This window comes from Sycon ciliatum, chromosome 3, assembly GCF_964019385.1.
Source record: "Sycon ciliatum chromosome 3, ocSycCili1.1, whole genome shotgun sequence".
NCBI classification, from domain to species: domain Eukaryota; kingdom Metazoa; phylum Porifera; class Calcarea; order Leucosolenida; family Sycettidae; genus Sycon; species Sycon ciliatum.
Window position 1 is genome coordinate 21401158 of NC_088645.1, and position 14151 is coordinate 21415308.

At 46.7% G+C, this 14151-nt stretch overlaps 2 protein-coding genes across 2 annotated transcripts in view; both read right to left on the reverse strand.

The window, feature by feature from the left end:
• LOC135811715 (uncharacterized) overlaps positions 1–2332 on the reverse strand; it is a 16378-nt gene extending 14046 nt beyond the window's left edge. Inside the window, exon 1 of the mRNA XM_065324952.1 lies at positions 1477–2332. Within this exon, the coding sequence (XP_065181024.1) occupies positions 1477–1567 (91 nt within the window). The 5' untranslated portion in view covers positions 1568–2332. The remainder of the gene's footprint in view (positions 1–1476) is intronic.
• Positions 2333–3662: 1330 nt separating this feature from the next.
• LOC135812578 (uncharacterized) lies at positions 3663–13162 on the reverse strand. Its single transcript, XM_065325902.1, has 5 exons — positions 12852–13162; positions 10718–10815; positions 10018–10180; positions 8995–9103; positions 3663–4604 (listed from the first exon to the last, which is right to left on the reverse strand). Exons 1-5 carry the CDS (start codon positions 12913–12915, stop codon positions 4409–4411), a joined length of 630 nt encoding a protein of 209 aa, XP_065181974.1. The 5' UTR covers positions 12916–13162; the 3' UTR covers positions 3663–4408.
• Positions 13163–14151: the final 989 nt, after the last annotated feature.

Here is a 14151-nt window from a genome sequence, read left to right on the forward strand (position 1 = left end):
TTGTCATGGTCTCCATAGAAGCTACGCGATTTGGTCACCGTGTCTTTTGAGATGCTTTGTTCCAGGGAGTGGTCCAGCTGGTTGTGTTTCTCAACAATTTTATTGTGTAGCTGGTGTTACTGGGGATGTGCAAACTTAACAGTTTACAACTGTGCAGCCCATGGACTGGCTGGTCACCGAGTACAACATAGCACTGCTTGCTACTCAACACTTACTGGCAGTAGTTTCGACCTCATCACTACCTAGTACTGGTTTGGCACTCAATGCAAAGCAGATGCTATACTGTCATGCATGTAATCTTATCTGGCACATTTCTTCGGTCAACAGTGCGAATAACGACCCTAAATCCAGCATATAAGAAATTTGTTTTTCACGACTAGTTGGTACTCCTAAGCTGGGTATTCAGCGGGGTTGACTGTATTCAGCGGGGTTGACTGTATTTTTGACAGTTGACTGTATTTTTGACAGGCCATCTTCTTGTTTGACATTTCCCAGTCCTGCTACAGTAGTGGTACTTAATTGGTTGACAGCATGTTACAAGGAGGACGGGTTCTCAACCACAATGTGTTCTCCGCCTTGCAACATGCTGTCAACTAAACAACTGTAGTTGTACAGTCCTCGCTTATCCGCTTATTTAATGGATCATGGATCACTCGTCACCTGGAAGAAAATCGTTGGTTGCCGATTTACAGCATAATATGTCATGTATGAGGTGCCAGTTCCAGTGTGGAGAGCCTTCAACTTTCCAAGAGACTAACATAAATACATGTAACTGGATCGAGTTCTGGTGGTGACAGCCAATGTTTTTCTTCAGACTTTTCTGGTTTGCGTCTTTCCCCCAAGCCAGTGAACAAATAACATAAAAATTACAATTAGGCGACGTGGAGACAATGATTAATGATAGCAATGAATAGCATTAGTTCCGCGGTCATGCCACACAACAAAATGAGAGTGACAAGAAAATCGATTTTTGTTAAACCTCTTGGGAGTCTTCTTTGTTGTGTGGCATGACCGCAGAACTAATACTATTCATTGCTATCAATAAAGAACAACAATGCTCCCTTGCTTCGAAATCCATGCAATGGGACACAGTAACGCTATTAGTAGGGATTAGAAACAGCTCAAACCTCATCACGGATAGTACGACCACTTTAGGGACTGAGCATATGTGACTTTGGGTTACTTCAGTCAGTTCAGAACAGCTCACACCTATTACGGTTGATGACACCCCCATTGATCATGCTGCTGATGGTTGCTCCAAATATTATTATTTCGAGGCTTTGGCTTGGGGTCACTCATTGACCACAGCCCCAGGCCGGGGATCCGAGACCTCAGGCTCAGAGCGTCGTGAGAATTTTTCACAATACAAACGACGTGCATGCAGCTAGCGCTCATTGGTACGGTCATACGCTGACAATTGTTTTTCTTTACGGATAGCATGATACCTGTGAAACAGATTTCTAGCCCCGAGCTAACCTGCACTAGTCCACGAGGCCACGACCACCAAGATGCCAAACGACAGCAACAGACCGGAGCGACTCTGCGGCGCGAACCAAACAGGCTCCATCTCCCGAGTTGACAAAAGAAAATAATTCGAGACTAGCGAGTACGGCCGGCGTACTTCTCTGGAGTGTTTACGAACACGCACTGCTAACTGCTGAAGCTGGTCGGGTACTAGTACTAGTAGGTAGAAGCAACATAGCCTGGGTGCAGGTTTCCCTTTGCTACTAAACCTGAGTGGACTCTTCGCTACTGCCTATTGGGACGGGAATACACGGTCGCCAGCCTAGTCTGCATAGATATCAGTTGCTGAGTTAGTGCTCATGACATTTCCAAGGCAGCAACTGAACTGGCCTGAAGGCTGCAGCAACTCAGAGCAGAATGACGCCCACTCGTAGAATGTTCAGTTCAAAACACTAAAATCTTGTGGACATCCACACTGCATGCACTGGTCATGGGGAACTAAACTAACTGGGCAACACCGCGTGCGTTCCGTGCCAAACTATTGTGTTGAGAAGTCGCACTCGAAGTAGGAAACGTTCGAAACAGCGTCTCTCTGCGTGATTTCGCGCGTGAGGTTGCCGATGGATCGATTGTTCCTGGCCTGGCCTGGGCAATGGCATCACCGCCAACAACACGCGCCCAGCGCTACCACTAGTGGCACTACTGATGCACTGTTCGAGTGGCGAGTCGACCTGCTCTGAGCTATGTTCCAGTAGTTCTTCGAAATTGGCTCACCCACTCACCAGCTCATGCGAAAATGCCTACATGCCTAACGTAAAAAGCCGTTCCTTGTCTTCGAAGAGCACCTGGTTCGTTGCAAGAGCATCGCGGTTTCAGGCTAAGACAGTAAGAGTAAAGAGAGGGAGCTCCGGAGATGGTGACATTATTGTCACGTTTACAAAGTGCCTAGCAGCAGGGAGTCGACTAGTCGTGAAATACGACTACCTGCTGTGCTGCTTCATGCCATGGACATGGTCATGCATGGTGCAGTGCATGCTGGGGTTGCATACTCGCGCGATTGCAGACTTGTATAATATTGTACTTTTGTAGATCTACAGTACTGTTGTACTTGTACGTGTTGTAGTTGTAGATCTACTCCGAGTCCTAGGCTAGGATCCTCACGGACCGTCGGTACCTGTGCACACCACTGCCTGGTGACAGGCGCTAGGCTGGGCTAGGCTAGGCTAAGCCTGATCATGATTCTCGATGAAATCCGATTGCGGGGTCACCACTGGTCACGCTGCGCATTCCCAAAACACTACTGAGTACGAGGACTCGTACTGTCGTACTAACTCGACTTCGCTCACCGGATCGGATTTCACTGAGCAACTGAAAGCACTACACGAGAACTAGTAGTACTAGCCTACATGTATCATGTAGTAGGGGAGGGGGGGGGGGCGGGGGGATCCGTACTACAACCAGAGGAGAAGGACCAGCGGCACTGCTAAGTAAGGAGGTAGCCTAAGCCAGGTAAGGACACCGATTCACAGTTTCACATGGTGCGGATCCACCCAGTAAAACTATCCGACACTATGACGTGCACCATCAATTATTTTGTAGCCTAGGGTACCAAGTCTGGTACAAGTCCAGGACCCCAAATAATTTAAAATTGATAATGCACTTGAGGTCAGATTTCACGTCGCACACATGCTCAGTCGTAATAAGTCGTTCTGGGAAACACTCATACAATCACTGTACCGTATTTCCCCGATTGTAAGTCGCACCCATTTTCAGGTCCTTGGCATATCGTTTCAATATAATTATTCACTTCAGTAGTAAGTCACGCTCGATTGTAAGTCACACCTCCTTTGTTGGGAATGAAGTTTAGTGTCAAAAGGTGCGACTTATAATCGGGGAAATACGGTACCTCTTTTATCAGGGCAGTCTGGACGGCAGGTACTGCCTAACTCTGAAATGTCCCGCACTCTGAATACTACATGATTGTACCTGTTGTTGGTTGACTGCATGTAACAAGGTGGAGGACCACCGCGTTCGGAAACAGTGACCTTTCTACAACCATCTAATCAACACGGTTGGTAGAGCCCCGGTCTTGACGACCATCTGAACCTCGTGGATGGGTGTAGTAAGGTCACTGTTTCCGAACAAGGTGGTACGTGTCCACCTTGCTACATGCTGTCAACCAAGAACATGCTTCAACGAAACAAGGCTTATCTGATATCATAAGTAATAAGATTGTACTTGTATGCGTTTCCATAGGGAAAGGCGAGAAATACATGATTGTACATGCTCGTGGTTGTCATGGCAATCACTAGCATAGTGCGCCTGTGGATCCAACAATACATTCAAGCACTTGATAAAAATAATTTTTCATAGAATACGGAAAATTGGGTCAAATTTTTTCGCACGTAACCAAAAATAAAATATTATGATAGTTCGCGAATTAGCGAAGTCCAGCAAGCCCGACTATCACCAATACAATGCTCGCGGGCCAGGGTACATGTCATGTACTTTCGGGTGAATCTGGAGCCAACGTGACTTTAGCAGATGGGTGACGGGTTACCACAGAGTTGAAACAGAACGCTTGCAGGAGAGTCACGAGTAACCTTCACCAATGTCGCGCATACAATGTCATTTGTAGCTATCACTGTTCCCAAGCGACCATGGCATGAGTACTTCGCTACTACATGTATACACTGGTTCAACACATTGTTTTGACAGCATAGTACAAGGCGGTGGAACACGGTGTTCAGAAACAGTGCTCCCTACTACAACCATCCACGGTTGGCAAAGCCCCACAATACAAGGTTTATGTAATACCATAGTCGAACACAATGCGAGGCCATTTCACAGGTAAGACAAGATAACGCTGAGCCTGTGTTCGATACAATTTTGAAGCCAGGGGGGAAATTCCCTAGAAGGATTTCTGGCTCGCTTGGCAGTCGATCTATACTGCGAGCACATCATTATATACTCGACGGGGCTGAAAGGTGACACGGCGTACACCTGCTGCGGTCAGGGAAGCTGTTGGTGCTTCCGGGTCTGCCTGACTTGACCTTCGTATGATTGACGTTTCGCCAAAGTAGCTAAACTTGCGGCGTCTAGGGCTGGGCTGAGGTAGTGTCGAGACCTGGCGCATCAGCCTAGTGCAGTGTGTGCACACACACGTAAACAAGTGCATGCATAGCCATACACGCTCATGCATACACATACATATGCACACATACACATGCACACAGGCACACACACACGCACACACACACACACACACACACACACACACACACACACATGGGCGCAAGCTCACACACACACACATACACACATACACACACACACACACACACACACGCACAATGTCACAGCCAACCACTTTACTGTGAAATTTTGACAACAAGATTCTTATTGGAAAGTTGTTTTCAATCACTCTTCTACGTGACCAGGAGTTGGTTAACATACATCAGGGGACACGATAACGGTCGGACATCGGACATTTTCCGACCATTTTCGATTCGAATCCGGCGCTTTTTTTCTTGAACGGACAATCTGTCCGATCGAAATTCACAAAATAGCGTCGCTGGGAATGAGAACGGCTGAGGACAATGGCGCTCTGCCTGGGAAGAAGTATCACGAAGTCGGAGCAGCCACCTGTGACAAGAGGGTTTTACAGCAAGACAGGGAGCTGTCCACTTCAGTATAGCTCCAGTTTGAGCGTAGCAAAAGATCGAGGAGTTTTGAAATGAAATTTCTTCGCTTTCTCGCTACAATACGAACTATTCCTTGAAATATTGAAAACGTTCCTGTTCCTGGGAAACAAGGCGTCAGAAATGTGTGCCAGGTTGTGATATGCCTCGATCAAAAGGAGCAGTCTTCTGCAAATCCAGTCAACTACGCTCCTGTTGCAAAGGCGCTGTGCAAGATCGACGGAGCAGCAGCAGCGAAGGTTAGTCAGAAATTCAACGTCGCGTAGAAACTACGTGCTGTTCAAAGAGCACATCGCGTTTGCAAAGATGGGAGCCTTCAGCCAACTCGAGTAGTGACATGTTGTCGATCTTGGAACTGGCAACAAGAAGTTAGAATGGGCAAGCAGGTGCCCACTTTGTCTTTTGTCAACTACATAAAAATGAATGTCTTTGATCTGCCGCTGAAAAACCAGGTCAAATCCGAAATGTGCAGAAACACTGCACGCTCATATCACAGTTACTATGCTTGCTGAAAAACGCACAGCGATTTGAATCAGTGTTACACTACTTGAGATCTGTGTGATGATCATACTTGATGTGACCAGCAATACCGCAGTGTGATGTAGCATGTACATGCATGTGTGCATTATGCAGTGGTGTCGTGTGTGAAATTGGTGAAGACAATAACAATTTGATAACCGCAATCAATAAAACTAGCTGAACCGACAGTTGTGTACTTTATTCATGCAATGTAAAAACGGTGGAGACGATGTGCAATAAAACGATGAAACTATGAAGAAATGGTGTAGGGAAAACAAATATGGATTCAAACAAGTTTTCGTACAACACTCATCAGGAATCGTCGTTGTACTAAAGGACACTGAAACAAAAATTTAACTATTATAGAAAATCTAAGTTAGAGAAATAACACTAAGAGCAACAACAGTGAAATTTACAAGTGTGAATTTTAACAATCAAAGCGAGAAATGAACAAAGGAGAAAGGAAGGAAAGACAACGTGATAACACATAACAGCAGTACATTACACCTAGAACATTAACGGCCAAGCTTGGCCGCACTAAACACGACACGTTACTTGAACAATTTCAACCCAATTATACTATCTTTCTGTACACACAAATTAGGCTTGTACAGACACTGATAGATAGCTTCCAACACTTTTAACTGTAGTCCATAACCATGACGACCACGGCACAATACAGTGAACGAAGAGTCGGAATACGAATTGCAACAATCAGGACTAGCTAGCAGATGATTGTACACTGAAGACTTGCTACCACTTGTTTGAATCCATATTTGTTTTCCCTACACCATTTCTTCATAGTTTCATCGTTTTATTGCACATCGTCTCCACCGTTTTTACATTGCATGAATAAAGTACACAAATGTCGGTTCAGCTAGTTTTATTGATTGCGGTTATCAAATTATTGTCTCCTCGCCGTGTGTTTACAATAATAATTATTTTTTATTATGAGTACCAGACTTGTAAAAAAAATCAGAGTGTCCGGCCATGTCCGACCGGTTCCAGAAGTGGCAGGACATTGTGTCAGAGCAATTTCGAAATCTTATCGTGTCCCCTGTACATGTAAGCTGAATTTGCACGTAAGCTGATTTTGCGCCGGGAGCACTGACTGGGTCAGCTGCCTAGCTGGTAGGAACAAGTCGATTGTGTTCTGCCCAAAGGATGGCCAGACGCAACAATATCGTACAATCGAGGCCAGGGTCATTACAGAGTCTCCCCACCCCCCCCCCCCCCCCCCCCACACACACACACAAACACACACACACACACACACTCCCTCACCTCACTGAATCATCTCCGTTGGTGGTACAATATTCTGATTCCCATCAACTAGAACTTAGGTGGGGCTATTCAAAATTTATCGTAACTGATATCGGGTGGTTACAAGTCCCATTAGGCCGCGGTCACACCGAGCTCGATCCAGCCATTCAGCCGAAAAAAAGCGCTTGTTTACGTCACTATTACCATGGAAACGGCTGAAAAATGTCCTGCAAGCGACTTTCAGCCGTTGCTGACTCTCAGCGGGTTTTTTCCTCTTGTTTAAGCCACAGCTTGTACAAGCGGTTGAAAACCGAAACTCAAAAAAAATTAGTGCGCTTGGAACACACCATGTAGCCTTGTAGTGGACATGAGGCCAGGAACTGATATCGATATTCTTCTTTCTTGTTTCCGTGCTACATGTATGCCTTCGCCTTGGCTTTGGTTTTGACAGTGTCTGTCTATCCAAAGTTAACAGTTCAGTTTGATTTTGACTTCCTCCGATGACCAGGGATTACTGGACTGTGCGTCTAGAGCATAGATTGTTGGAGCTGTGGCTCGAGTCCAAGACAAGGTATCAATCTCACGACTGAATTCATGAAGAAAGGTACGAAGAAGAGAGTGAAATGCGATGGAGTTGAAGAACAACAACCGGCGGAGCAGAAAGCTCAACATCAGGAAACACCGTCACTCGAATCATCGCGTCCATGCACACCGAACAAATAAAAAGCACGAAGTCGCAATTCAGGATCCGGGCTTCCTTTGCTTCTTGTTGTTGCTGTTGTTGTTGATGTTTTTTCTTCTTCATGAAAACTGAACACAAGTTGTAGATCACCACTGTTCTGCTTTCCGATTTCTTGCGAACGATGGCGTGTTTCGAGATATTCAAAATTTGGCGGACAAAAAAACAAGCCATTCAAGCTTTGCTCTCGATGTCTGGTGTGACCGCTCGACAGGGACCATGTGGGTGAAAAGAGGAAGAAACAAAAAGTGACCAGATTGGAGTATGGGTATGTTAGCGGGATTCTGCGTACAGTAAAACCTGTGACTACTGACCACCCCTTGGTGCCAGCAAAAGCGGTCTTTAGTAGCAGGTGGTCTTTAGTTAGAGGTTTGCACCGCGCGACCATATATGGATCCCATTATATGATATGTGTATCAAAATGCAGCTAATACAATTCCCCAAGACTTGCGCAATGCCATTCTTATTTCAGGTCAAACAACACTTGGAGAGAATGACGGAGAGAGACAGAGAGAGAGAGAAGATTAATCAAATTCAGCTCCTACTTCTGAAACCAGGAGTCAAATGTTCCCTGTGGAAGTTTCGTTTTGCGCTGGGCTTCAAATTTGTTCATGCGATCAATCGTACCGACTGTCCTTGATGCGACTTCTCGATTGCTTGAACGCGATCCTTCAGCATCAGGACCTTGCGGTGCTGCTTTGTTTCTGGATTCCTTGATGCTATCATCGATTCGTCTGTATGACTGGGGTGACATCGCTTGAAATTCTGACAGGTGTAGTGCAGTCCACACCAACTCCACAGTCAAAATGACCTGCGTTCATTTCTTCAGCTGTGGTATCGAAAGATTCCTTTCAGGACCACTAAAAATCATCAAAATTTCAAGAAGAAGCTTGCTTCGAGCAACATTTGAATTCCTACATCGCGGTCGCTAGTTACGCGTCAAAAATTGTCCTTGGGACAAGAAAAGGCGGTCGCTGGTCGCGTTCAGCAGGTAGTCGCTAGTCACAGTGAATTTTGAATGTGAGACCGTCCGTACCTGGCCAAGTGGTCGGTAGTACCGGGCTGGTCGCTAGTCACGGTGGTCGTTAGTTACAGGTTTTACTGTATATGCACGCACGCTTTAACCCATATAAGGCCATACATGTAGGTCATGGCACCCAGGCTCTGCACTCCTTAATTGGCATTGGTAAAGACGGGTAATATACATCAGCGCCTGTGCGTCATTTCCAATGACATACATACATGTCTTTAGAGCTGAATGGGCTAAATTCGTTCAAATTTGTGAACATGAATGCTACTTTTGCTTACGTGCGTGCCTGGTAGTATTGCTTGATCAATCCCCAGGCAAAGATAACTGACATCGATATGAGGCAGAGGAGTAGTGACGTGATAGCGGAGCCCCACTTATAGCTGACATCTGTGCAACAGCAATAGGGGGGAACAGGCAGGAAACATAACTTGTGTGTGTGTGTGTGTGTGTGTGTGTGCGCGTGCGTGTGTGATGTGGATACACTTAAAAATTAAAAGTATATAGGCTCCAAATCAATCGTTCCGGGCGCTCTGTACAACTGTATGTAGCACTTTGTTGTGACGAGGAAGTAGTGGAACATGGGAAACGCTGTTGAACAGTGTGTCCCCCCCCCCCCCCCACACACACACACACACCCCACTCCTACCCCTACACCTTCTTCCTGGCTAGAACCGTGATGTGACATGCAATCTGTACACATATTCCACGCTGTGCAGTCCATCTGTACTGTGTGCAATAATTGCATACTACAGTCAGACCTCGCTTATCCGGTCCTCTTTTATCCGGATCCCTCGCCATCCGGAAGAAAATCGCTGGTTACCGATTTACAACATATGCCATGCATACATACAGTATGTTTGTTCGATTATCCGGTTCCCTCGCCTATCCGGATATTTTTGTGGAAAACGGATGCATGCGGTTAAGCGAGGTCTGACTGTACATGTAGTACTGGTATAGCATCTCAGCACATGCCGGTGTGAGAGCCTTGGTGTACCAAATGTCACACTTAGCATGATCTTGTGTAGAGCTCGCACCCACTGGCTGCGTTCGATTATGCACTTGAAACGATTCATGAATGGAATCTCGCCGTTCGATTTCATGTCATGAGCCCTGGAATCGATTCGGAATCCATTCACGCTATTCACACGGGGCGATGTGAATAGCACGAATCGATTCGTGGGCATAATCGAACGCACCCACTCTAAGTGTGACGTTTGGTGCACAAAGGCTCTCACACCGGCACGCGCTGAGATGCAATACCAGTATGCAACTATTCCAGTTGCCCGTCATTAAAAGCTTACATGGGGTTACGACCAGTTGGGCTGCGGCTGAGAAGTTTTCACCGCCGGGCGTTTCCCAAAAGCACCAGTACACATCAGCATGCTCGGCTTCAAGGCTGGAGACAACCATGATTGGCCCTGTGCCCTTCTTGGTGTTATTCCGCCCATACCACATGATGTTGTTCTGAGCAGACAAAGCATTGAAAACACAGCAGCAAGTCGCAGACCTACTCACGTCACTCAAGAACATACAGAAAGCTGCTCAGAGGGCTGCGCTTAACTGTCACTCCGCTGCCAGGACCACAAAATAATATCAAATCATTCCAGTGGATACAGAAAAGCATCAGACTCGCATAAAGAAGCCACTGACCTCAAACCTCCCTCTTGCGTGGCTGCTCAAATGACCCTCCAAATACGGTCCCCATACGTAAGAAACATCCTTATCCAGTGCCATATAAGTGAAAATGAAACCCTTTTGTCTTGATTCTAGTGATCTAGCATAGGACAACCAGTCACATGGTAGGTAGGATGGGATAGGGGTCAAACTATATAACTTCACTGTGCGGTTTCCTTCGGTATATCCGCTTGAGATCCTTCATTTCACTTTTCAGGTTTTCGAAATTTTCTGATCGGGGATATTCAAAAGTTGCTTTAACCAGTGCACCAAGGTGACTCAGTATGAAAAGGGGATGTGAAGTGGTTTCGGGAACAAAAGGCTCACCGCAGGCGTTGATGGAGGGGCCGGGCATGCTATGATCAATGCTGACTCCTCGTATGCATCCACCACGAGAGGAGATGGTGGGTCCTGAGCGGAAACCTCTGTGACAAGAGAAAACAAGAGTTTCAAAACTACCAGCAAAACACAAGAAAAGGCAGCCATCTTTAAAAAACAGAATCCTTGCCCACCTAAGTGCATGGAACAAAGTGAGTGAGCAATCTCTCTGCTGGACTTCCTCAGTGACACCATACAGTAACAATCCAGTACAGGAAAGCATGTCACTGCCCACACTCTGACTAAATAGAGTGACCACTTGTCTCAGAGGATCACTACAGCCTCAGGATCAAGGGATGCTACAGGAAGACCATCTGCACACGGGGACCACACTTGCAAGGCCTCTAGAGCGGTGAGGCTGGACAGGCTTCACTGTACAGTAAAGCCTGTGTTTGCCGGACCCTGTAACAAGCAGAATCCTGTATTTACCGGACACATGTTCATGCACTGAAGTGCTGTAGATCGAGCATGCATCCCTGCATCAAGCAGAATCCTGTCGTGTTAGGATAGTTTCCGCTGCACCAAGGACATCTGGTTAAGGCAGGTTTCCCTGTATACTTCCCAAGCACTGCTCATAGAGATCACTGGTACACAGGAAGCACTAGTGATTACGCCAAGCAGGAGATTATCATCCTAGGTATCCCCTTAAATGGGAAGCATGGATGCAGAGAATGGGATTTTCAGTCTTTGACAGCTTTGGTGGTGGGTCTGATCTACTCACCTCCCACCGCTTTAGGAGCTGCACCTGCGCCTTGATCCTTGACAGTGGCGGCATTCCTACGGATGCGACAAACTCGACCTCTAGCCGAGGGTCACACAACCTGTGAATGTTTTTTCTCCTTAGCTGAGATAAGCTGGCCAGCTGTCGAAAAATGCACAGATTGGGCCTCTTCTGTTCCGACCAAGTCGGCGACAATTTTCTCGATCGTCCCGTTTCAGAGGCAGATTTCAGTACGCCCACAAGGTATCCCGTCTTCAATTTGGTATAGGTCGAGAGGCTGGGTTGTACAGGAAAGGAACTGGTACTGGTCAGCACACGCAGAAAACCCTGTTTCCACGATGCAGCAATGACAAATTGCTATTTTTAGTGACACCCAGACAGCCATGCGGTCTCCATCTTTCTGTGATAACCGGCCATTGGTACATGGAGACACGGCGCAAACTATGTCTGTTCAATTTATGAAGATTTCTGGAAGACAGGAACAAAGCCAGAATCTGAACCAGGCTAGTGTGCTCATTCTGGTAATTGTCGAGCTGAACCTGATACTAGTACCATCTGTGTCCGGCCAACGCTCACTGATTATAGTGATGACCCGGAACCAGGTCGTTAACATCCGATACAGTACAAGTCATGCACAATACAATAATCATGCACTGTCGTGGACATGGAAATCCGGTCGCACGTCTAGCGGCCCCAGGGCGCTGGCCATGCAGCCATGGGTAACCAGTACACACATGCTGCAGCACGCTGGTCGGAACGGATCAAGCGCTGTTCTGTATGCGTTAATTAAGGGCGCCGGCCCCGGTCGATCGACTGGATTTCCATGTCCACGACAGTAGAATAACCAAGTACACGACTGTACAATGGAGTACCCCCCCCCCCCCTCACACAGTGACACACACACACCTCAGACCTCAGACATGCCCATCGCGGAAGCGATGATAGCGAACAGCTAGGATAGACATAGCAACTTGTGCTGGGATTACACCATTCAACAGCTTGCAAGGCTGATGAATTGACCGCCACTATTTTTAGCCTGGTATCCACCACACAGCTGTTTGAAGTGACTTTTTCTGGTCAGTGAATCCCTATTTTTCGTTTTTCCATTTTTTTTCCTACACACACACCACACCACATACTCCGGCATACACTGGCTGTTGGTAACCACCCAGGAGAATGAAAGAAAAGCCAGGAAGAGTCCGAGACACACACACACACACACACACACACACATACACACACACACACACACACACGGTTTGCCTTCAGAGGCAGAGGGTTCTGAAACGATGTTTTCGTGAACGACCAATCTTATACCTACTGCAACAGTACACAACTTTTGTAATGTCGTCCGTCGCTCACCTTCAAGCTTTAGAAGCGTCCAGTAGAGGAATACAGATACGGTCGAGGACAGGCAATGCTTCATCGTGAAGCCTCGAAGTTCACAGATAACTAGCTCAGTGGCTTCAACCACTATCCTTTACAGGTCAGCGCAAAGCCTCACGACAAACTCCAGATCTGGACGCAGTACTAGTGCTACAAACTGTGAGCGTGACTGCTTGAAACACTATTCCAGAATTCACCCGTTTGTTCTCTTGTGTTACGATGAACGACGATCACTAGCACTGCAGACTAGTGCCGACTAGTACAGTGCCGCAGCATTTGACATGAGCTGCCGGGAATTATTATTTTGGTGAACGTGTGGTTCTACACATAAATTTATAGGAGAAAAGGCAGCAGCATTAAAAATTTGGGATCGAGGTAACGTCAATCAGCTATCGACGTCGACCGTGATCGTGATGATTATTTTCACGACCACGATGTACGATGTGAGCATGGAAGTACTATGTACACGCACAGACTAGACTGATACCTGGCATGGCAAAGACACGCACAAGACAAGTGTACATCGCGCTCCGCAATGCTCAGTGCAGTGTGACAACGACGTGTGAAGGCGCCTGATCGATCGTGGCATTTTTGGTACGACCAGCCCCGCGGCCCCGCTACGCGGCCCGGCGAGCTATCATGAGACACGCATGACAGCTTCCTGTGACCATGGTGACTGGTTGATCATGGATCATGGCTTGAAAGTGCTACGTCACAGCATAGCAACAATTTCAAAAATTCAAAAACTGGATCCACTTGGATCCAGTTTTTGTATGGATCCAAGCACATAATCATTTCAAGCGGTCTTACCCACAGCATGGTGATGTAGCCAGTGAAACTGACTGATTTGGCTACTGGGGGCGGGGTTACAACTGGTGGCGAAATAAAAGTCACGCCTGCATGCGACATGAGTGGGTTGCTATGCACCCACATACTTAGGCAATAGTAAAGTCACACCTTTAATAGTGGATCCAAAAATAGAAATCTGATGTCAACTTACTACTCCCTGGCCGTTTTGACGTCATCGCTTTCAAGCCCTATTATGAAGACAGGCTTACATACCGGTACTTATGAAGTATGAAGTGTGTCCCGCGTCATCGATATCATGATTCATGACGTGATATCGATGTACATGTATGATTCACGACAAGCAATGCACTGACTTGTCCCTTTCTGCTTCATAACTATAATAAGTATTGGCAAGTGTACGGGGGGGGGGGGGGTATGTACTCTTGTCACAATTTATGTGTACTAGTAGTAGTAACTCAAAGCTGGT